The sequence below is a fragment of the Lissotriton vulgaris genome, chromosome 12, assembly GCF_964263255.1.
Source record: "Lissotriton vulgaris chromosome 12, aLisVul1.2, whole genome shotgun sequence".
NCBI classification, from domain to species: domain Eukaryota; kingdom Metazoa; phylum Chordata; class Amphibia; order Caudata; family Salamandridae; genus Lissotriton; species Lissotriton vulgaris.
This window is the reverse complement of record NC_141700.1, coordinates 136,161,452-136,187,240: the sequence shown is the minus strand read 5'-3', so window position 1 is coordinate 136,187,240 and position 25,789 is coordinate 136,161,452. Positions and strand designations below refer to the sequence as shown.

Below are 25,789 nucleotides of genomic sequence, written 5' to 3'. Positions count from 1 at the left end.
GCACCTTGTCCCAGGATGTGCATTGTTTCAGGCCCCAGAGAGTGCCAGGCTCTCGACCCAGGGGTCCAGAAACATGTCTGGTGGTGGCAGCCTCGGTAGCCACGCAGTCAGGACACAGAGTTGGTTAGGTTTCAGGGGGCATCTTTAAGATGCCCTCTGTCGAGCATTTTACATTAAATCCCATACTGGCATCAGTGCGGGTTTAATGTGCTGAGAAGTTTGATATCAACCTTCTCAGTCTTCAGTGAAGTCATCATGATCTGATCCTCTCCCTCACCAACGACCCCACCACCGCCAGAGCCAGCCTACACGAAGGGATGAAAGACGTCGCCGACTGGATGAAGAACAGCCGCCTTAAACTGAACTCAGGCAAGACGGAAGTCCTTATCCTGGGATCATCACCCTCCGCCTGGGACGACTCCTGGTGGCCCCCGGCCCTGGGCACCGCTCCCAAGCCAACGGACCACGCATGCAGCCTGGGCTTCATCCTGGACTCCTCCCTGTCGATGACCAGACAAGTCAACGCCGTCTCATCTTCGTGTTTTAACACCCTGCGCATGCTCCGCAAGATCTTCAGATGGATTCCCACTGAAACCAGGAAGACCGTTACCCAGGCACTCGTCACCAGCAGACTAGACTACGGTAACACCCTCTACGCCGGAACCACAGCCAAACTTCAAAAAAGACTCCAACGCATCACGACGCCTCTGCACGATTCATCCTGGACATCCCCCGACACAGCCATATCACCGGACACCTGAGAGACCTGCACTGGCTCCCCGTCAACAGGAGAATTACGTTCAGACTCCTCACCCACGCACACAAGGCTCTCCACGACCTGGGCCCCAAGTACCTCAACGACCGCATGACCTTCTACACGCCCACCCGCCAGCTACGATCGACCAGCCACGCCCTCGCCACCGTACCACGCATCCACAGAGCCACCGCCGGAGAAAGAACCTGGCAGCCAAGACCTGGAACTCCCTCCCCACCCACCTTCGACGAACCCAAGACCATCTCTCCTTCAGGAAGCAGCTCAAGACCTGGCTGTTCGAGCAGTGACATACCCTCTCCCCCAGCGCCTTGAGACCCTCCCGGGTGAGTAGTGCGCTTTACAAATGCCGTGATTGATTGATTGATTGATCATGGTGCTGTGTAGTTTGTAATGACAACCTCCCAGCACAATATACTCTTAATGGCAGCACTGCACTTACAGTGCCCAGGAGTGGCCTTGGGTCCTGTAGGGGCACAGGGCTCCTGCACCTGTGCCCACACCACTGGCATAGGGCACCCAGCTAGAGGGTTGACTGATTGATGCCAGGGCAGTGAGCTTGTGGGCACACTTTTACTTGACACTATTGTCTAGATACAGCATGGCGAAGTGACACAGCTGTGGGACAAGCAGTTCAACACCATCTATTCCATTAAGGTATTGTTCAGGATTTATATATCCCATTATTTATATATATGCATGTATTTCAAAGTTATGCTCTTACTGTATTTCTATTATGTCTGGTCAATGGATATGCATTGTGTACAATTTTGAAAGATATTCTATTCTTATGATTGTTGATATTCTAAAATAGGAGCAGAGCCCACAAAGACTGAGGTTCTATCCTGAACAACGCTCCTATAATAAGTACTGCTCGCTATTCTGGTACAAGCATGTAAGCAGACTGGAGAAAAACCTAGTTACTTACCTGTACACTATGGTGCTCCAGTATTATCTTTCATAGATTCACATGCGGCCCTCACACCTCCCCATTACTCAGGTAGACCTCTTATCTCTAGATATATCCTTGGCTCTCACTCGGGGCTGGAAATCTGAGGTATGATGGTTCTGCTGGGGAGTGTGATGTCAGGGCTGGCAGCTGATTGGCTGAGTTTTGGACCAAATAATGAGGAGGTTTGGCAAACAAATATCATGGTCCCGTATGGGATTTTCTATGCAGTGTTTTACTCTATGATACTGCTATAGTGATTCTGTTACCATGAGACTCCCACCATGATGACTGGGAAGATACAAACATGTGAATCTATGAAAGATTCAATACTGGAGAAACAAACAATCACCACAGAAGCCAGAGAAGGGAGCCGCCATTCCATTTCATTTGGAATATCAACAGCATCCCGCTAAAGTGGTGCAAAGCGCACTGATAGGGGCACAAGACACCACAGGAAGGGAACTGTAACATGCGTCCCAAAACACTTAGGGAAAGAAGAGTGTGTCAGGAACACTGATTAATGCCATAAGAAACCGGAAGAAATACACCATGGTAGAAGGGAGCTAAACAAAAGAAACACACTAATAGGGCTTACGTGCAAGGCAAAAAGACACATGCACAATGTTTCAATGTACAATAGATAATTCCCTATAAGGGATAGTAAAAACCCATAAATCACCCAGGAACGCCCTTCAGGCCTACAGAAGATGTTCCACAAGGAACAGGGGCAAGGCAACAGTGCATCTGAGTCTGGAAAGAAGAAAAAAACCCATACCATAGGGATGGAAAAACGTTCAGGGCCACAAAACAAAATTCAGTCTTGACGGTTAGGAAGAAAAAAAAGAGCATCTGCGGCGTTTACAACAAAACTCTGATGAGTAGGATGGCGAAGAAGAAAGGACGGATCACTGGGAGTCAGACTGTGTCTGTGAGACATAGAGAGTTCCACAGGGGTCTCTGTATCCGGTTTAGCCCAATCCCCCAACAAAATGTCAAATAGAGCTTCACTGTAAGGAAGCACTGACTCTACTCCTGTCTGGCCTTGATGGAGGATGACAAGTAAGGGATCAGTCGTCATTTCCACAAAAGGAAGTGTCATATCCCAAATGACAGAAACTCGTTTGAGCATGTGAGCTAGAGAGGAGCTCGCCTCTATAGCAAGGACCGGAGGGGAAAAGAGGCCCGAGGCTGGGAAGACTCCAAGCCACTAGCTTCACCCAACTCAGTCAGCCAGCTGTCCTCCTTAGGAGGATGGGCGCATCAGAAATGGGGTGGGGAAACTCCAAATCCTCTCCCTTACTTCCATAACCATGTTCCTCAGAAGGAAAAACAGGCGGGGACTTCATAGAGAGCTGAGCAAATATGCCTGAGTCAGGCGGCTCCACCAGTGCTGCATCAGACGCCGTCCGGAGCCGAAGTCGCGCCACCTTGGTGTCGGAAAGGGGAAGTAGTGTGGTGTCAATCAGCGATGTCTGTGTGTGAGTCAGTTGATAGGACCTAGGCGCTGAAGGTGGGAACCCCGAAGGGCTGTGCACCGGCATCAATATTTTATTCGATATCCAAAGGCCGAACTGAGGGATAGGGCGAACCCACCGGCGTGGACACAGTTACAGTTCAGTGCACCTTCTTGAGGCCCTAATTTGCTCCAGTGGAAGGGGAAGACCCAAAGATCGTATGAGAGATTTTTAATATTCTTGCACACGGGTCAGAGTCGCCCCAACTTAAGGGTAGGTTGGGAGGCACGGGCAGATTCATGCACAGACTCTTCAACCAAAGATCAGGAACAGGCTTTATGTGTCAGGGGGAGTGTCACAACTTCTGACTGCCTGCATCGAGACTTACCTTGGGACATCGATGGAGAGTGACGTCAATGGGAAGAGCTCGTGGAGCGGGCCCTCTACCGGTCGGTCCGTGGAGCACGGAGGGGACAGAGGTCAACGGGAAGTGAGTCGCACTTCTCTGAGTCGTGGTGCTCCCCCAGGCACCACATACATATATAGAGTGAGCGTCCATGGCAGACATTTGTCTTCCACAGGACCCACAAAGCTTGAACCCCGAGGACATTAGAAATTATTCAAAAGCACACTGACCGTTTGAGAAAAATATCGATGTAGGCCTAAATGCGGCCTAAGGAACTGCTTACTGGATCCACGCTAAAAGCGTGGAAAAGAAAAAACTGACGTCAGTGCGTCAGGCAAGAGCATATATGGACTTCATCAACGTCACATCCGGTGGTCGGGGTCACTATGTAGTCGCATGACGCCCTCTACCGACACGCAGAGGTACGGCTGAAAGTATTTTCCAGATCCAATCTGGCACCTAGGGAGAATTCAAAGGTAAGGAATCTGCGGCTAGATGTCTATCAGATTAAGAATATTCAATAACCTTGTAAACCCAAAAAAATACATTGTTGCCCTAAATTATGTCCGGAGAAAATGCCAAACACTAGAAAAATCATGGCACTCATCAGAATACTTAACATGTCACTTATTTACCAGACCACGCATCCAAACTATACCATCTGGTATAGAAGAACTAATCTGAATACAACACATTAAAAGATGAACTGGCATTTAATTGTTAACAGTAGCAATACCCAGTCATCACAATTGATTGCCATGCAGTCAAGTTCATCATAATTATAATCACAAACTCAATCGAACAGACAATAACAAATTCCAAAAGAACATAAACAAGTATGTCAGCAAGGAGACCATGCTCACTCAAATAACTGATCAGACAAACACATAAATTTGTTCCATCAGTTTCTTCAAAGGAAGGAAAAACACAAAACCTTTAATACAATTAAAAAAACAGACAAATCAAAAGCCAGAAAAATCTAATCAATGAGTCAGTATCATACAACAATTAATACCCGTACAAGATAACAGCCAATAACTGATCTGCAACCAAATCCCTTAACAGCATTAAAATATTTATACAACAAAAGAAGAAAATTAGAAATCCAAACAAATCCTGAACCAATCAGCAAAGAAAACCCTGACAAAGCAATACCCAGAGAGCCTGAAGAACAAATTATACAGTAACCAAATAATATAATTACAGCCTTTTTCCTGGATCAGTAATGAATGTGTTTACTTACCGCAACAAACTGATTGTTTTCTAACTTAATGATATCTCCAACTCTGACATTCATCCATCGCTCGTTCTGAAGTCTGTGGAAGAAGACATATAAAACAGACTATAATCCGTACCATCCTAAATATTACTGTCTGATGTAGGGAATAACAGCCCCACATTCTCATAAAAACAACTGCATTGCCACCAGACCACATCAATAAAAGGACCCATCCCTAACACACCCAGCATAAACACAGAGTAGATTGTTTGCTAGATATGTCTCACTATCCCAGATGAAGCCCGTGAAGTCCCACACCTGACTAAATAGTTTTAAGAGACAAATAATCAGCCACTGTCATATACCCAGTTGGAGTAACCGTAAGGACCAATCCATGTGAAATACATCAAAACATACACCTGTATTGCATACAAAGAAAAACTCACATCATGCATTCGACTGGCCCACAAAGACCACAAAGACCCACCAGAATCACACCTACCAAAATAACTAAGCATAACCACGAGTATTAAAAATCTCACAATCACCACACTCTAAAAAAGAGTCCGTGGAGCACATGGAGTAGTTTCTGTCCTGTAACTCCAGTTCTGTAGTAGGGGTATCTCTGTTATAGTCATAATCTAGTGAATAGTCCCGCCCATGTGCGTGGACCCCGGCAATCAAAAATAATCTCTTAAGTTGTCAAAATAATGCAGAACCTGCAAAGACACTGAAGAGAGAATTTAAAGACAAATAATGCAGCCTATATCCACAGGCTACACTGTCCAGTACTTCAACTAGAAATTCCACCAAAATTCACCACACACAGTACAGCCTGCTAGTTTCTACCATAGAGAAACCTGCCTCCCCCAGTCAAAGACTCAGGAATGATAGAGAGGAAGGCAGGGACAGACAAGCCCCATAGGCTGCCATTATGTGGCTTAAACAGGATACTGTGCCTTTAAGAGAACTTTCCAGAACTTCTCCCAGTATCCCAGAATGCATAGCAGGTCCCTCTTACTTCAGTTCTTTTTGAAGGCGAAGCACGCCAGACCTGTCGCATTCTTGTATGATGAAAAAATCTCCACCGGGGAGGAGGGCGGGCGCTTATGACTATAATGAATATGCTACTTACCAGTATGCATCTGTTCTTGGCATGTAGGGCTGCTAACATTCATATCTTAGCATTAGATCGCCGCCTAGTGTTGGGTCCGGATGATCGCACATTGTTGTCCTGGAAGAGTCTTCGAAGTATCCTGAGATAGGTGGCTCCTCCCCTGGACTACAGTGCGCATGGGCATCGGCTCCATCCTCAGATTGTTTTTCGCCATTGTGGCAGAGGATAGAGTGAAAAGTATAAAGGATGTCCATGCTAATGATTGAATACAATAGTATATCTGCAGCTGCGACAGGCACCGGGGAGGAGGGTGGGCGATATGAATGTTAGCAGCCCTACATGCCAAGAACAGATGCATACTGGTAAGTAGCATATTCAGTTCGAGGCATGTGGGCTGCTAAATTCATATCTTAGCATAGAATACATAGCAGTCCCTCCATCAGCGGCGGTTGCCCGTGCCAGCTGCAGAAACCTGAAAAAGTGTCTTGAGAACAGCCTGTCCTACAGCTGCTTGCTGTTTGGAATGTACATCAACACAGTAGTGTTTTGTAAAGGTATGTGGTGTAGTCCACGTGGCTGCTCTGCAAATGTCCTCTAGAGGAATGTTTCCTAGGAAAGCCATGGATGCCCCCAATTTGCGTGTGGAGTGCGCCTTTGGGGGTATTGTTAAAGTGCGCTTGGCTTTTTGATAGCAGATTTGAATGCACTTAACAATCCATCTGGCTATTCCTGCTTTGGAAATGGGGTTGCCTTTGTGTTGTGGTGCGAAGGCAACAAAGAGTTGTTTTGTTTTCCTAAAGTGTTGTGTCCTGTCTATGTAGTACATCAACGCCCGCCGTACGTCTAACGTATGGAGCATTCTTTCCGCCACTGTTTGTGGGTTTTGGAAGAATGCCGGCAAGTCGATAGTTTGGTTGAGATGAAAATGTGACACCACCTTTGGAAGGAATTTGGGGTTAGTACGTAGCACTACCCTATTTGGATGAATCTGAATGAATGGCTCCTGGATTGTGAGCGCTTGTAGCTCACTAACACGCCTTAGTGACGTAATAGCAACTAGGAAAGCTACTTTCCACGTTAGGAATTGCAGTTCACACGAGTGCAGTGGCTCAAATGGTGGTCCCATCAGTCTGGTGAGGACCACATTGAGGTTCCACACCGGAGCTGGCGGTGTTCTTGGGGGAATGACTCGTTTCAGACCTTCAAGAAACGCTTTAATGGCAGGCACCCTGAAGACCGAGAGATGCTGCCTGTTTTGAAGGTAAGCTGCGATGGCGGATAGATGTATCCGAATAGAAGTGAACGCTAGTTTGCACTAGTAAAGGTGTAACAGATAGCAAATAATGTTAGGGATAGATGCATCTAGCGGGTTTATGTCATTGTCTGCACAGTAAATGACAAAACGCTTCCATTTTGCGGCATAGCATGCTCTGGTTGACGGTTTCCTCGCCTCCTTGATGATGTCCATGCATTCAGGAGGTAGGTTGAGGTATCCAAACTCTAAGACTTCAGGAGCCAGATCGCTAGGTTGAGCTGTTGCGGATCTGGATGCTGAATTTCTCCATGGTTTTGCGTCAAAAGTCTGGGCGTGAGGCGCAGTCTTTGGTGCGGTACCACTGAGAGTTCGAGGAACGTGGTGTACCAGGCCTGGCGCGCCCACGTTGGAGCAACTAGGATTAGTGTCATCGAGTGTTGCCTTAGTTTTCTCGCCACCAGTGGTATCAGAGGTGTCGGGGGAAAAGCGTACGCAAATTTGCCTGACCAGTTCATCCATATCGCATTGCCCTGTGATTGCGGGTGTGGGAACCTGGCGGCGAAGCTTTGGCATTTTGCGTTCTCCCTTGTGGCGAACAGGTCTATTTCTGGATGACCCCACTTTTGGAAGTACGGCTGGAGTACTGATGGATGTATCTCCCACTCGTGCATTTGATGGCTGTATCTGCTGAGCAGATCCGCCATCTGATTGTCCTTCCCTGGGAGGTGTTCTGCCATGAGGAAGATGTTCCTCTGAATGGCCCACTTCCACATGCTCTGAGCCAGATGAGACAGCTGCGGTGAGTGGGTTCCCCCCTGCTTTTGGATGTAGTACATCGCGGTCATGTTGTCCGTCCGGGCTAACACCACCTTGTTGCACAGTTGTACAATGAAGGACTTGAGCGCCATGAAGATCGCCATCAGTTCTAGATAGTTGATGTGCATCTTCTGTTGCTGCGTCGTCCATAGTCCCTGCACCGTGTAAGTGAGCAGATGAGCTCCCCATCCCTGGAGAGATGCGTCCGTCGTCAGGATAACTTGTGGCACTGGCTCCTGGAACAGTCGGCCCTTGCAAAGGTTGTGTGGAGTCCACCAATGCAGAGAGTTGTATGCCCGACTGGTAACCAACACTAGGTCTGTTAATTGTTCCTGAGCCTGTGTCCACTGGTTTGCTAAGCACTCCTGGAGCGGGCGCATATGCAACCGTGCGTGAGGGACTATGAAGATGCAGGAGGCCATCATGCCTATCAACTGCATGAACACTCGTGCTGGAAGTGAGTGTTTCGGTCTGAACTTTTGGATTAGAGACTGCATGCTGTCTATCCTGACCTGGTTTGGTTGCGCCTTGGCCGTCAGGGTATTGATTGTCGCACCCAGAAACTGTCGGACATGTGCCGGCTGAAGGTGTGACTTTGGGTAATTCAACGAGAAACCCAGGTCGTGAAGGAGGTGAATGGTAGTCGACATGTCCGCGGCGCACTGTTGTTCCGACCTGGCTTGAACGAGCCAGTCGTCGAGGTAGGGGTAGACATGGATGTTCTGCCTCCTGAGGTGCGCTGCCACTGTCGCCAGGCACTTGGTAAACACCCTTGGGGCTGTGGTGACTCCGAAGGGTAGGACTTTGAACTGATAATGCGTGCCTTGGATAGTGAACCTGAGGTACTTTCTGTGGGACGGGTGCAGGGGAATGTGGAAATAAGCATCCTTGAGGTCTAAGGTTGCTAGGAAGTCCCCTTTGTTTAACATGGGAAGAATCTGTTGCAGTGTAAGCATATGGAAATGCTCTGACAGTATATACAGATTGAGGGGACGGAGATCCAGAATTGGTCTGAGCGATCCGTCCTTCTTTGGAATGTGGAAGTACAGTGAATATACCCCTGTGCCTTCCTCCCCCACTGGCACGAGCTCGATTGCTCCTTTTTGCAGCATCACCACCACTTCCTGCTGCAATAAGTGCAAGTGCTCTGCGGACATAGGTCTTTGCCTTGGTGGAATGTTGGGTGGAGTGGATTTTAACTCTAGACAATAACCGTACTGGATAAGTTGTCGCACCCACCTGTCTGTGGTGATGTTGATCCAGACGGGCAGGAACTGCTGTAGTCTCCCCCCGACAGGTGTTAAGTGTTCGGGGGGCAGTGACAGTGAGTCACTGATTGCTTGGGGCAGAGGAGCGTGTATTGTTGTTCCCTCTGCCGCGTCCTTTGTTGCTGTTTCCCCTGTAGCCCCTCTTGCTCTGTTTGGGGTACGAGGATTGTGCTCCACCCCTAGGGAACTGTGACTGCTGACCCATCTGTCCTCTGGTGACTCCACGGGCACCTGAGCGACGAAAATTATTGCCACGAAACTGCTGTGATTGTAGGGCCCCCATAGATTTAGCAGTTTCGGTGTCTTTCTTAATTTTTTCCAGGGTGGTGTCAACATCTGGACCAAACAGTCTATCAGGATTGACTGGTTGATTAAGTATGGTTGTTTGGATGTCAGGTTTAAACCCCGATATGCGGAGCCACGCCTGTCGTCTCAGCATGACACTGGTGTTAATAGCCCTAGCGGCTGTGTCCGCGGCATCAAGTGCACACTTTATGGCCGCATTGGAGATCAGTTGTCCTTCCTGTATAACCATTTTGGTGCCCTCTTGAAACTGCGGAGGCAGGTGTTGCACAATTTGCTCTAGTGTGTCGTAATGTGATCTATCATAACGTGCCAGTAGTGCCTGTGTATTTGCAATGCGCCAGAGATTTGCAGCTTGCGCAGCCACTCTTTTGCCTCCTGCCTCTAGCACTTTGGACTCCTTATCCGGGGGAGGAGCTTCACCCGTTGTTTGGGAGTTGGCCCTTTTACGGGCATTTGCGACCACCAGGGAGTCAAGCGGCAACTGTCCCCGAATGTATGCAGGGTCTGCAGGCGCTGGTCTGTACTTTTTCTCAATACGTTGATTGACCACCCTCGCCCTGGTAGGCTCTTTAAAGATGTCCGCAGCATGCTTGAGGACCCCTTTGAGCATAGGCAGTGTCTTCACAGTTCTTTCCGAGACTGAAAAGGTGTCGAACAGAAAGTCTTCTTCAACTGGGTCAGCATGCATGTCCACATCATGATTAGCAGCCGCCCTCTCAATGAGTGCATGGAAACCTGCAGAATCCTCTGTCGGGGATGCACGTGTACTGAAAGCCTGTGGGTCTTGTCCCACATTTTGGGAGCCCTGGTCCCCAATGTCATCATATGAATCCAGTTGTGCGCCTGGTTCATTGACCGGGAAAGTGTATTGGTCATCTTCATCGTAGCCCTCACTTTCAGAGTGGTCTGGAGACGGTGTTGGGCTCCTTCTCGGAGTGGGCTGGATAGGTTCCATGAGGCCTGAGGCGTCCTGAGGAAACTTTTTCTTCTTCAGGGGGATGACGTAGGATTCCACCGGCTGCGAAGAGATCTTCCTCTTGTAAAGGGTTAGTCTTCCCGTTTCTGCATCTATGAAGCACTCCGAATCCTCTTCTGAGTCGAGAATTGGACCTGAAAGTGTCCCTGCCGTAGAAGATTCCGACTTCTTTGGCGTGGATTTTGATGAAAAGGCCTTCGGCGCCACTTTTGGCGGCAGAAGGAAGAGGAGTTTACTTGCAGGCTTGACCGGGACGTCTGTCGCCTTCTGCGGCGATGGCGCCGGCGCCGACGAAGCAGAGGCCTTCTCCCTAATTCTTTGTAGTGAAGAAGCAATGAGGGAGGCGTCGGGGACAGTGGTTTTTGGCACCGACGAGGTGGGTATGCCCTCGGATCCGACATTCTGCTGGAATTTTTGAGGGTTGGTAGATGATGCCACATCCGCCGACGCCGAGTCCTTGGACCGGTGCGCAGATGTCCCAGTCGGAGCCGGAGCTGTGTCGCTGGCTTTGGCGTGTTTTGCCGGCGCCGCCGCGCTTGTCTTGTGCGTGCCACCCTTTTTAGAGGATCTCTCCTCCGGCGCCGATTTCGACCCCCCGGAATCGCCAGTTTTCTTCGACTTCTGTGGGCCGGAGGTCGACGGAGTCGATGAGGCTGCAGGCTTATTCGTTTTCGTTGTAACGATCGCCATCTTAGGGACGCCTGAGTCCTTAAGTTTCGGTTTCGGTTTCGGGTCGGCCATTTTAGGTGTTGTCGATACCGTTGCTTTCAGTTTCGGTTTCGATACTTTCGGCGCAGCAAGTATGTCCGTGGCCGGGCCCGGAGGCGGGGCCGTGGCTTGCGCTACGGGTTCTTGGGGAAGGCCGACAGGCGATCCTTTGACCCGTTCTTTATGTCCGTAAACTTCGGGGCATAGCTCGTCCTCTGAGCTATCTTCCGCGGCCCCATAAACCCCTTCGTCGTCCCCTACCTCGTCGACGTATTCAAGGCCTTGACCCACGACTCCGTCGTCGTCTTCCGGATCTGCCTCGACCTCCGTCTCGGGCGGGGAAATCTGAAGATGATGGCTCTGGTCCTCCTCATCTTGGTCATCGAAGATGTTTTCTGGATCCGGGGCCGCTTGATTGGCCACAAGGCGCACCGCGCGCCGAATGGTGAGAGTCTTCTTCGACCTGAAACTCGCACAAGCCCTGCAGTTTCCTTCGTCATGGTCTGGCGAAAGGCACTTGTTACAGACCGGGTGCACGTCTATATGTGGGTATTTGGACCCACAGAGCGGACAGAGTTTAAATGGGCTCCGCTCCATGTTGCAAAGTCGGTGTCGAGTCGCGATGAGAAGGCCTCGATGTCCGAAGAGTAGAAATACTCCGCTGATTCCGGCTCCGAGAGACGGAAGAACTCGAGACCGCACGCAAACAATACCGACGTCAAGAACACACAGCCTTTTGGCCGTTTAAAGTTATGTTGTCTCGGTTCCGACAGAGAGACGTCGAGACCGCATCCGAACCCAATGGCGGAAAAAAACAATCTGAGGATGGAGCCGATGCCCATGCGCACTGTAGTCCAGGGGAGGAGCCACCTATCTCAGGATACTTCGAAGACTCTTCCAGGACAACAATGTGCGATCATCCGGACCCAACACTAGGCGGCGATCTAATGCTAAGATATGAATTTAGCAGCCCACATGCCTCGAACCAGAGATACCCCTACTACAGAACTGGAGTTACAGGACAGAAACTACTCCTTCTGTAGTAGGGGATCTCTGTGTATAGTCATAATCTAGTGAATAGAATGGCAAGCCCATCCCCACACCAAAGCGGCGGTGGAGAACAAATACATAACGCCACTACTGTGCGAACAAATTCCGCAGCGAAGCCTGGCCAACCTGAGCGTCTGCCCTGGCGTCAGTGTCCAGGCAGTAATGCTTAGCAAAGGTATGAACCGACTTCCAAGTGGCTGCCTTGCAGATTTCAGCAATCGGCACGTTACGGAGCAGAGCCGTCGTGGCAGCTTTGCCCATGGTGGAATGAGCCTTAGGCTTACCTCCTAAGGTCTTATTAGCCTTCTGGTAACACAATTGTATGCAGGACACAATCCACCTAGAGATGGACTGCTTCGAGGTCGCAAGACCCGTCCTGACCGACCCATAATTGATAAACAACTGGTCAGACCTACGAATATCCTTGGTTTTATCCAGATAAAATTTCAACACCCTCCTAACATCCAGGGAATGGAGAGACCTCTCCGCTGGGGATGAAGGGTTCTGAAAAAACTTAGGCAAAGTTATAGTCTGGTTGACATGAAAATCAGAAATAACCTTGGGAAGAAATTTAGGGTGAGTACGCATAACAACCTTAGCAGCATGAAATACAGTATAAGGTTCATTACAACACAACGCCTGAATTTCACTCACCCTGCGGGCCGATGTAATGGCCACGAGGAACGCCGCCTTCCAGGACAGGTGCTGCAACGAAGCCTTATGAATAGGTTCAAAAGGCTCCTTCGTCAATCTGGACAGCACCACATTCAATTCCCATGAAGGCGAGGGAAGCCTGACAGGAGGGAATACTTTCTTCAAGCCTTCCAGAAAGTCTTTGATCACAGGGATCTGGAAAAAGGAAGTCTGTGAAGGGCATTTCCTGTAGGCAGTCAATGCAGCAAGATGAACCTTAATGGAATGGACATTAAGGCCAGACTGCGCCAAATGTAAAAGGTAAGGAAGGATGACATCTTCCTTGCAGGTCGTAGGATCATGGTTCTTAGACTGGCACCGGATACAAAACCTCTTCCACTTGTAAGCATATGAAGTCCGAGTGGAAGGTCTCTTAGACTCCTTCAGTATGTCCATGCAATCATCGGGCAGATTCAGATGGCCATATTGCACTATCTCAGGAGCCATGCCGCCAAACTCAAAGACGAGAGGTTGGGGTGTAACATCCGTCCCCCGAACTTCGTGAGAAGGTCCGGCCTGCACGGCAACCGAATGTGAGGAAGGAGAGACCGGTGAAGTAGGTCCGTGAACCACCACTGCCTGGGCCACTCCGGGGCGATGAGTATCATCCGAGCTCTGGACCGGGCCAGCTTGATGAGCACCACCGGAATCAGGGGAATGGGAGGAAAGGCGTACAGAAAGTTGTTCGTCCAGTTGATCCACAACGCATTCCCCAGAGTCCCTTGTTGGAAGTATCTGGAGGCGAAGTCTCTGCACTTGCTGTTTTCGGCGGTGGCGAACAAATCTACGTCTGGAGTTCCCCACCTTGCGAAGACTTCTCCTAGTACTTCGTCGTTTATGACCCATTCGTGGTTTTCCTGCAGCTGTCTGCTCAGTGCGTCTGCCTGAACATTCTGCACACCTGGTAGATGGGTGGCCGTTATCGTCAGTCCTCTGGCCAGGAGCCAGTGCCAGATCGTCTGCGGCTCCTGCGACAGGGTGCGCGATCTCGAGCCCCCCTGCTTGTTGAGGTAATACATCGTGGTGGTATTGTCCGTCTGTACAAGCAGAGAGTTGGTCTGGAAGGACGGAAGAAAGGCCTTCAGCGCCAAGTGAACAGCCCTGAGTTCCAGGAAATTGATGTGATACGTGGTCTCCATCGGTGACCACGTGCCCTGAATCTGTAGAGTCCCGGAGTGCGCTCCCCATCCCAGAAGAGACGCATCCGTCACGACAGTCTGCGTGGGAATGTCCTTGTGAAAGGGAACCCCTCTGAGGAGATTCTCCGCCGAACACCACCACTTCAGAGACTGAAGAGCATGCAGCGACAGTCGAATCTTGTCGTCCCAAGATCCTTTCCTCTGATCCCACTGGTCCTCCAAGCACTCCTGCAACGGTCTCATGTGCAGCCGTGCGTGTGGCGTCAGGAAGATACAGGAGGCCATCGATCCCAGTAGAGAAGACACCGTCCTCACTGTTGTAGATGGAGTCGTCATAAGAGCCTGAGCCTTCCGAAGGAGTGATAATCGTCGCTCTTCCGAAGGATACACGCTTGCTGACAGCGTATTGATGGAGGCTCCCAAGTACTGTATGCATTGGACCTGAGTCGGGACAGACTTGGCCATGTTGATGTGCAGCCCCAGCTTGTTCAGGAGAACGCACGTCTTCTGGAAGTGCGCTCGCGCTTCCGAGAAGGAGGATGCCTTGATCAACCAATCGTCCAGGTACGGGTAGACGAACACCTTGTTCTTCCTCAGGTGTGCTGCTACCACCGCCATGCACTTCGAGAATGTTCTCGGCGCAGACTTCAGTCCGAATGGGAGTACTGTGTATTGATAATGATTGGTGCCGACTTGGAACCGCAGGAACTTCCTGTGTTTGTGTGCAATGGGCACATGGAAGTAAGCATCCTGTAGGTCTATAGCGCAAAGCCAGTCTCCCTGTTGCAACTGAGGATAAATCTGATGCAACGACAGCATGCGGAACTTTTCTCTGCAAATCCATTTGTTTGCCTGTCGCAAATCCAGAATGGGCCTGAACTCGTTCTTGCCCTTCTTGCGAACCAGAAAGAACCGGGAGTACAGACCTCTTCCTCTCTGAGACAGAGGTACATCCTCTATCGCCCTTTTCCTTAACAGGACATCCGCTTCCGCCTGAAGCTCGCGCAGCTGAAACTGCAAGCCGACCGGGGGAATAGCCGGAGGAGGGCTGGTGAACCGAAGACTGTATCCATTGCAAACAATATTCAGCACCCACTTGTCCTGAGTAATTTTTCTCCACTCTGCCAGAAAAAATTGTATGCTTCCCCCTACCGGAGTGGGTAACGGATCCGGGGGAAGTAAGTTCCTAGGGCCTAGACCCCGCCTGGCCCTTGGGCGCTGGAGCCGACTGCTGGCCTCCCCTGCCCTTCTGCCGCTTCTGGAACGGCTTACGGAACGGCTGCTGCTGTTGTGAGTGCCCCGAAGCCTGTCCTCGTCCACGGCCTTGTCCGCCGAACCGCCGTTGGAAGGGGCGGTACTGCTTCTTGGTCTCTTTGGGCTTCTCCAGGCCCACAGCCGTCAGCGTTTCTGCCTCCGCCTTCATGCGGGCCATTTCATCATCCGCATGCTTCCCGAAGAGGGTCTCACCGGAGAACGGTAGATTGGCCACCCTCTGCTGTGCGTCCGGTTTCAGGGACGTAAGCCGGAGCCAAGCGTGGCGCCGCTGGTTGATCCCGTGGCAAAATCCGTGAGCCGCCAACAGGGAAGAGTCCGCAGCCGCGCTGATTATCTGGTTGGCCACCAGCATCCCCTCACTCAGGACTTCCACGAAGTCTTCACGCTGCTCCCGGGGCAAATGCTCCGCAAAGCGCTCAAGGGAGTCCCAGAGGGCGCGGTCGTAGCGTCCCAACAAAGCCGTGGCACTTGCCGCCTTCATGGAGGTAGCGGAAGTTCCACAGACTTTCCTCCCCGCCGAATCCATCCACCGAGATTCCTTGTCCGGGGGGACCGTGGAGGTCGGAGTGGTGGCATGCTGCTTGCGGGCCGCCGTGACGATGACGGAGTCAGGCGGGGGCTCAGCTCTCAAAAAGGCCGGATCCGAGTCGGGAGCCCGGTACTTCTTTAGTAATCTCGACGGAGCCGCCCTCGTCACCGCCGGGGTGAGAAACAGAGCCATAGCTGGTTCTTCCAGGCCCGGCACCAGGGGCAGGAGAGGACGAGACAGATGCTTCTGATGTAGAGTCTCGAAAATGACCGACGTCTTTGGCGTAGGCACTGTCAGGGAGATGCCTAGCTTCGCCGCGCCCCTCAACAGGACGTCCTGAAAGGCAACCAGGTCATCTATCGGGGACACTCTGGTGTCCGGTGACCCCGATAGGGTAGGTGAATAATCCCTGGTCCCAGACGACCTCGTGTGTGAGCGCGATTCGCGCCTCCTATGGCGGTGCCGCGATCGCGTGGATGATCTGTGCCGCGATCTCTCCTTCCGCCCAGAGCGAGAGCGTGACCTGCCAGCTCGTGGGCGCTCCTTTGGCTTACGTGGGGGGGTCTTCCGTGGTTCCTCACGGGGTTTCTTCGGTTCCTCCCGGGGTTTTGGTTTCGGAGTCCCCTTAGGAGGAACAGGCAGGGACGGCAGGGAAGTGGACCTCGGCGGAGGAACCTTCGGCTGCGGTGTGGGCCCATGCGGAGGGATCGGAGGTGGAGAGGGATCTCCCGAAGGCAGCGGTGGTTTGGGTGGAGGGTCCTCCTTAGGCACGGGGGGAGGAGTAGGAGTCCTGGGCCGAGACGGAGTGTACACTTCCTCGTACACCGAGCCCGGTGATCCCTTAGGCGAGGGGTGCGGAGAGCCATCCCCATCAGCAGGCGACCTCTTCCTCTTGCGACCTCCACTGGACGCAGCGTGACTCCTGGGACTAGAGTCCCTTTTCCGCCGTTTTGGAGAGGGTGACCTACTCCTCGACGCTGACCGCTGTCTGCTGGGCGCAGAACGACGCTTCTCCGGCGTCGAATGACGTCTCCTGGACTCCGGCGTCGAACGCCGTCTCCTCGGCGTCGACCCTCTTCTCCTCGGCGTCGAACGCCGACTCCTCGACGTCGACCTCCTCTTTCGCGACCTCTCCCGTCGTCCTCTCGACGTCGGGCGGTCCGCCCTCGACGACGAGCGCCGCCGTCTTGATGATCCCGACGTCGAGGAGCCCCTCGACGTCGATCGGCGTTGTCGCCTCGACGGCGATCGACGGCGTCGCCTCGACGACGACCGACGGTGTCGCCTCGACGGCGAGCGTCGGCGCCGCTTCGACGGCGAGCGTCGATACACGTCACTGTGCCTTCGTCGACGGTAGGAAGATCTCGACGTCGACGACGACGATGACGACGACGATGACGTCGACGGCGGCTTCGACGTCGGCTTCTCCTTCGCCGTCGAGCCATCCCGCCGTCTCGACCCGGAGCCCCGGGGAGAAGGGGAGCACGCCGTCGTCATCCCTCTCGACGCCGTCGTCGATGCCATCGACGTCGACGGAGAATGGGACCGATTGCTGGACTTCCTGCCCCCGGGGAGCCCCCCGGGGGCCTCAGCAGAGGCAGAGGGAACCTTCCCAGGCTGCCTAGACCCACCTGCAGCCCGCAGACGCCTATCCTCCAGGCCAGCCAGCCTGATCTTCAATCTGTCCCTCAAGGTCCGAGCAGAAAGCTGCTGGCAGATTACACACTCCTCAGGGACATGATCTTCCGGAAGGCACACGATGCAGACCTCATGGGGCTCGCTCTTGGCCTTCTTCCTCTCACATGCTGGGCACTTCACAAAAAGGCCAGGCATTTTGGAGCCCCAAAAACACCTAAAAACAGCACAAAAGGGAGAGGAGAGCACCAAGAAATAAACTGTAACACTTTTAAACTTCAAAAGTGCAAAAACAAATCCAATAAACCCTTGAGAAAGGGAGAGCTCAATGCCAGGGTCCTGTAAGCAGGAGCCGGAAAAAAGAACTGAAGTAAGAGGGACCTGCTATGCATTCTGGGATACTGGGAGAAGTTCTGGAAAGTTCTCTTAAAGGCACAGTATCCTATTTAAGCCACATAATGGCAGCCTATGGGGCTTGTCTGTCCCTGCCTTCCTCTCTATCATTCCTGAGTCTTTGACTGGGGGAGGCAGGTTTCTCTATGGTAGAAACTAGCAGGCTGTACTGTGTGTGGTGAATTTTGGTGGAATTTCTAGTTGAAGTACTGGACAGTGTAGCCTGTGGATATAGGCTGCATTATTTGTCTTTAAATTCTCTCTTAAGTGTCTTTGCAGTTTCTGCATTATTTTGACAACTTAAGAGATTATTTTTGATTGCCGGGGTCCACGCACATGGGCGGGACTATTCACTAGATTATGACTATACACAGAGATCCCCTACTACAGAAATACTAAAACAACAACTTGTCTTAAATCCATTAGACCACTGCACTTAAGTTTGAATGAATGAACAAAAATATAAACTACATTCAACGGCAACACCCACACCTGAAACATCAACCACTAAAATAAGCAAACCCAGGAAACATTCACCCGAAAGAAAAAAAACGAACACACCAGCAGTAGTTTGCCAATACCAAAATAGAGTTAGGATTTCAAAGTACTTCTATGACTGCTGAAAGTGACAATAATAGGTTAGTTTTCATATATTTGCTCGTAGTCACAAACTGCTCTTCTTGTTTCACAACAATGTCTACATTTCCAAAATTAAATAGGACATTGCTTCAAGGTTCTTCGCAGGTGCAGATTTTCAAATTTGGAGTACAAATACTAAATTATAGGTCTTCCAATTAAGGATATATTTGAAACATTCATATGAAGTTCCAATGTGCTTTCCCAGATACTCCATACTTTATTATCCGAGATGTATCCAGGGAAAGACAAAATAAAGCCTACAGGCTAGCCTTCTGTAGAGACAATCAACATTATCAGAATAACTTCCCTTCAAATGACTTGTTGGAATGAGTAATGACCTACAATTTGATATTTCTTTACAACAAGAAAATAGGTAAATCGGGTCACACAAGTGCACAACCAATTTCTTTATTTGGGCAGAAACACAAATCCATTCCTCGCCACAAGACTAAGAATTTCTAGAATTATGGAAATAAATCTCTCTAATCTGTCGCAAAGCCCTATACATCCTCTTACACCAGATTTACTAACTGAAACCTCTAAGTAGATAAAACCATACAATCGGTCTAATTTACAATCTTACAATGAAAACCAATTCAAGGATAGAGTTCAGACACTTTCCTTAGCATGAACATAGATGGAGAAAACGGACTGCAAGATCTTCAAAACTTAATTTGACGTCAGATCAGCTAATGCCAACCTGGTGAATATTTTCAAATTCCATAAACATTAATTGACACAGAGCTGGCCAATCTCACATTAAACATGTAGAAACGTTTCCGCATAACGGTAAGCGAAGACAACTATTATACCATACATTCTTCATCATTCTGCAGCTTCATGTCTCGTCCAAACTGCACGATGCCTAGGGAGGTCTGATGGTGGCATAAGCATGCCAGAATTTCAATGGCACATACATAATGGAAACTGAAAGGCCAGGAATTACACACATGCTCCTACTCATACATACTGATTGCTGTATTTCTCTTGCTTACCATTTGTGATCTCTTTCATTCAGGTCAAAGCTTAAAGGCTTTCTTGCTTAACCAGGACATCAGAGGTGATACAAGTAGACTATTCTCAGTGTTTCATTTTATAGTTTGTGCGGATCGGTGTACTTATTTTATATTTCTCTTAATTTCTTTATTTCGAGCTCCAATTTAATATATTTGCTCAATTCTATTATATTTGAATACAAGTTAAAAAGGTGTGTCATGTGCAGTTGGCTTCTCAACATCTGCTTGTTCTCATTCCTAACTATATCACGTAATTCATGACTACTATAGCAGAACATTTGTTTTAGCTCTCAGATATTTGTCCAGTAGGATTATACTTACACTCCATTGATTAAGACCTGTGACTGTCGGCTATTCACCTGGTTATCACTCTTATGTCGAAACTAGAGAAAGAGGAGTGGGACACACAATGAGACATGCTTGGAGAGAGTACAATGCTTAAGATTAAAAGACTTCTATACAGAAAAGATAAAATTGTCTTTGAGGGAAGAGTTGAATATTAAAATACAGCTATAATGGGACTGACAAAGAGCTGACAAAGAGCACGAGAGAAAATAAATGGTGAAGAGATGAAAGAGTTGCAGAGACCAGCATGATAACTAGATAAGATGAACAGAGACCGACATCAAGAAGCAAAGTGAAATGCACCAAATGAGAGAAAAAATAAATTAGAGCGTGAGAAAGCAACTATGAATCATTACAAATGAACGATAATTGGATCGTTCACATTTGTGCTCAGTCTCACAACTCAGTCCCTTCTATGGTCATAGTATGTGAGAGGACTTATTAACCCTCAAAAGGCCAGGTAGGTGATGGTCTATCTCAATCATCACAAAATTGGCATAGCTATACTCAAGGAGACACATTGTTCCCCCCTAGGTACACCAGTGTTCGCCATATCACTGGGGTGTGCACCACAATTTTTTCTCATATTCTGGATGGGTAGTCATTTTAATTTGGAAATTGAATTTGGTTAGACCGAGTCACTGATATTGAAGGCAGACTGGTAGCACTAGTTGGCAAGCTTAACGGGAATCAGTTGCTGTTGATTAATGTGTATGGCCCAAATGTGGTCTACCCTGCCTTTTTTGACACAGTTGTGCAGATATGAGCCAAGTATCATGAGTGGCCCACTATCTAGGAGGTGACTTTAATCTTATCCTCATCCCGGTGCAAAACAGATCTTAAGAGGTCCGCTGCCAGGGACAGCGCAACAGCGTAGCTCTTACCCACATTACGCAACTTTACAACCTGGTGGATGCTTGCAGAGTCCTTCATTCTCTTCAACCAGAACACGTCGCGTTTCACTCCCCGGTGAATAATACTCTCTCACAACTGGTATCCTTAAACCCATCTAATCCTGCCTCTCTCGTTTTCAGAGAACTCAAACGTCTGGAGAATGATTATCAGGGCACAAAAGATACAGTGCTTTTGTAGCAACTACACGACACGCTGGAGGAATATAGGGAGGAGAGTTAGTATGAGATTTATTTATCTGTGGCAGACAGCCAGAGTGCAAGCATCTGGGCAGAGCAATCAGCTGGGTAGGACCCAAGCTCAGATTGCTGGCAGTGAGCGTGGGCACACGGGTGTCATCGCAATTGCCTGTGAGTCACGGGATGTCTGCTCTGATCGCCTTTTAATACTTCGCAAATTGCAAGCTATTACGAGCGTCTGTATGCTTCCAGAATGCATAGAGTATTCCAATCTCTGTGTATATCTGGACCAGCTTGCTACGGGGTGGCTAGATGGGGAAGCCAAGCAAATCCTAAATTCCTTAATCACAATCAAGGCCATCAAGGGCACTATTCAGGGCCTCCCCAGTGGTAAAGCTCCAGGGTCTGATGACCTTCCAGCCTATTTCTATAAATCCTATGCGGTTCCCCTGTCCAGGTCTCCTTGCTATGTACAGTGAGGCAATCAGCAAAAGTCCCTTCAAAACTGTACTATGGAGGCCATTATTACGGTTCTCCCCCGAAAACCAAAAAGGATTCATCTGAGATCACCTTGTACAGACCTCTTTCGCTACTATACACAGACAACAAGATATTCCCCAAGATCTTCACTAAGATGCTCCAGCCCATAATGCAATTCGTTTTGCTGCCTCACCAGTCCGGTTTTATCTCACAGAGCTCTAACTCTTTGAATTTTACCATGATAATGGCTTTTTTCCATAGCGTTGACCCCCAGACACTATCAATCGCAGTTGTGCTTGATGCAGAGACAGCGTTAGATTCTTTAGACTGGCCATTTATGGTGGAAATGCTTTGCAGACTTGGTCTTGGCAAGTACTTTCTGTTGCTTAATGGAATATACACGGCTTCAAAGCCAGAGTCTGTGGGAATAATCTCTACTCAACCTCACTCACAATTGGTAGAGGCACCAGTCAGGGTTGCCCTCTGTCCCCCACTGATCTTCACATTGGTCACAAAGCCACTAGCCTGCTATATACAGGAGTTTCACCCACACAGAGGGTTGTTCCTTGTCAACCAATTCCTGGTCTGCTCCCTATACGCGGACATCATTTTAAATATATACAGCACCCAAATGATAACCTTGCACCTGCTGTTCGAGAAGTTGCCAGATTCGGGGGATACTCTGGCCTCTCCATTAACTGTTCTAAGATACTTCCACTCATGGAGGACGGCGCCTACACTGGAGTATCCTTTAAAATGGAGCCCAATGGTGTACAGTACCTCAGGATCCTGGTCTCCCGAGACTATGATAACTTGATTTATGGTAATTTTGGGAGTGCCCTGGTGACAGTCACGGCTAAAATTGAGCAGAGGGAACAGCTTCCTCTGTCTCTTCTGGGGAAGATCTCATTAATTAAGATGGTGGTGCTTCTTAAGTTTTTGTACCTATTCCCTAACCTTCCTGTCCAGTTCCCTCTAGATTTCTTCAAACAACTGAAGCAGGCTTTATCACTGCTAATCTGGAAAGGAGGTACGTCTAGAATACTTTGGGAAATTCTTGTATGGCCCCCACAGTCGAGTGGCCTCACGCTGCCTGCATTCCGTGCTTATTATCTGCTAGAGCAAGCTCACTACTTAAAATACTGGCTCCCGATGCAGATCACTCCCACCCATATTCAGGCTAAACGGGCTACCGCTCGTACGCACTACCCGACACCACAAGCTAAACTGCGGGATGTGGATGTTCTAGTCCTCAATTGTTGAGCTTTGGGGGGATCTTTCACACGGTTTACATCAATCTAATCCAGACTCGCCACTGCTTCTGCTGACAGGCAATCCCATGCTAACACTCACAGGTGAGGCATAAAAGAACCTCTCCAAAAGATGGTTTTCCTCACGGTTGTAGACATGTTTGAGAATAAGCACCCTCGCTCCCTTCTGTTATCTCGGGCTACAGTCTGCGTTCTATGCAGTCATTCCCACGGTCCGCGATGCACCGCCAGAAACTGCAACTCACACCTGATATTGAAGGGGCAGACATTGGACATAATTTCATATTTATAGCTCAATTATCTACCATCCAAGATAGACACAATACCTGTGGCACAGATGGGTGGCTTTTTTTGGTTGCTCACTTACAGACAAGACATGATCCTACAGCTGTTCACAAGTTAAAAACACTCCATTAAACTATAAGCATAAGCTAATACAGTTTAAATATTTCCATCAATATTATTACACTCCGGCCACAGTGATAGTGCATGGAGCAAATGAGACCTCATCAAAGCTGAATTCATGCACATGTTGTGGCACTGTCCACGCCTGGCCTTTATCTGGCATGAAATATTACAGGCTCTTTTAAATATCCTGGTCATCCAGCTCATACCATTGACCCCAGAGAACCATTATGGATGAAACTTCCGCTCTCCAATACCCTTGCTGGCCCCTTGCATTTCTGCTACTGGTACTGGATTGACACTGGTTTTCCATGGTTTGGATGCGGAAGCAAGTCCCGTCAATACAGCGCTAGCTCCAAGATGTAACATACTGCCAAGTAACGATAGACCAGTATACTGCGTCAGCTCTTCCTTCTTGCCCCTCCGACTTCTGGGCTCTAATTTACGGCTACCAGCTGCGTACCTCACACCGTTTCCCCTCGTCATTACCTGCTGCGGGCATCTCCTTCTAACCTGCATGACCATCAAAGTGTCCCTTTACCATATTCCCTTGGTCCACGTCCAATTTTAGTGTTATTAAGGGTACCGCTTACTGCACAAGCTACCTTTGTACTCTGAGTGACTCCATTGGTGATTGAAATATTGACAACATTTTGTAATGTACAAATACAATAAACATTAATATTTTTTTAAAGTATGAAGGAAGACGTTCATGATTCTACACTGAATCTAGAGTCTTCATGCTCAGTCATGCAAGTCAAGACTAGATCTAGGATTTCAGCGATTTTCCAGATCCCAGTACCAAAAGTCAAACCATTTGCTGTTATACTGACTCTGTGTGGCACCCTTCATAGTAGCTCAAATAAAAAATGTTTTACATTTTCAAATAAATGCATGATACTTTCTCTAGGACTAGGCTCTAAAACTCTGCAGTGATAATGAGGGATGGGGAATCAGCCCTTCACCTATACAACACAAGAACAGCAACCCGAAGGCGGTCCCAATGGGAGGTCAGAATCTGATCTGAAAACTTAATCTATGTTGTCTAAAATGTATAAAAGAGGATCATATGAAGGCTGTTAAAACTCTTGAATTTTTGTCCTGTAAATCAGAGGGGTTGGTGGAGAAGCGTTGAGAAATCTCCTCAGAGTCCAACGAAAAGCTTCTTCTACTAATTATTCCCTGCTACAAGCCCGGAGAGTGTTAGCGATTTGTAGGCAATTGTGATTGTGTTCTGTTCTATGTCATATGGACTGAATGGTTAAGCATGTAGCTGCCATTCATGCTTAGCACAGTAACACCTCCTTCGGGTGTCTAACTGGATTTTTGCCCCCTTCAGCTGGGAGGTCAGAGTGAACATGTTGATTGGAGCACCCAGTCCCACAGCTGATCAGCTGATACAAAGAACAGAATTGTGCCCCCTTCCTCAAGTTCAAATTAAACATGGCTTTAATGCAGTCAGAAAGCATGCAGTGGAAATTTCATAAGAGGTGAAGAAGACATATCACCGCAAGAAATAGTGTCTAAACACTATTGCGTTCTGGGTAAGCCATGAATTTACACTCCACATTAATTATCAGTCGTTTACATTTTCAGACATGCCCATTTCAGACCAGCTCATGGAAACCAACCAATATTTGAGGGAAACTAGGTCCGAAGGCCTCTGGTGGCCTGGATATGAAATGAACGATCATTTGCTTCTGTGCCTCTGTTCTATCTGGCGTAAGATACCGGTTTTCATGTAAGGATAGAGCAGCATCCCAATAACATCTAACCTTTGGCAAACAGCTAACTGCTACCTCTCAATCTTCGAGGGAAAATCTAAGCTAAGGCAAGTGTCTCACTTGAACTGCAGCTTTTGAATGCGTCTGCTAGGGACTGTGCATCTATTAGGCAACCCCTGAAGCAGCTGTACAGGAATGTACTCTGCCAGCAAGCAGTGAAGGAAAACCACTGCCGAAAGCACTTTCCCTTCATCGACAACCTTAGAGTGGACTGAAGTATGAAATGGAGGTATATGCACTGCCAACACTCCGTCTTAATGAGTAAATAAAAATAACCATCTACAAACGTAAATCAGTCCCCTTGAATGAGACATCCCCAGATCAGTAAGCAACTGAGAAGATTAATTATGTCCACTAGGAGAAATAGCTTCAAGTTCACGTTCATGTCATAAAGGTCTTAGAAAGGCCAGATGCTTGTCGTCTTTTGAGGACGACGATGCACAAGGTTAAAACCACACATCTTTCTCTTCATGTAGCAGCACTAGCTAAATAGCTCTCAAGAGGGATAGCTTTTTTTTTAGCTAAAGAAGAGTATGTGCTAATTTTGGAGGAACTAAAAGAAAAACAAGGTGTATTTTTCAAGATTATATTCAAAACGCATTTATTAATTTAGCAGTTACAAAGGACTGCAAGTCATCTTTCAGATACTTCCAAGTGCTTAAGTATAAGAAATTGACCACTGTTTGAGACATACGCTCTCTTCACCCGCCTTGAAACAGGCTACCTTCACCCAACTTCAACAAGGGCTTGATGTCCAAGTCCTTGTAGGAGTTAAGGAGTAGGGCAACAAACATC

At 48.8% G+C, this 25,789-nt stretch overlaps 1 protein-coding gene across 2 annotated transcripts in view; it reads right to left on the bottom strand.

The window, feature by feature from the left end:
• Positions 1–25,789, bottom strand: part of ATP8B2 (ATPase phospholipid transporting 8B2) — a 470,208-nt gene that overhangs the window by 320,519 nt on the left and 123,900 nt on the right. For both annotated transcript variants that reach the window (XM_086947594.1, XM_086947593.1), the window contains 2 exons: positions 19,940–20,001; positions 4,828–4,900 (listed from right to left, as the gene is read on the bottom strand). In XM_086947594.1, the coding sequence (XP_086803720.1) occupies positions 4,828–4,900; positions 19,940–20,001 (135 nt within the window). The remainder of the gene's footprint in view (positions 1–4,827; positions 4,901–19,939; positions 20,002–25,789) is intronic.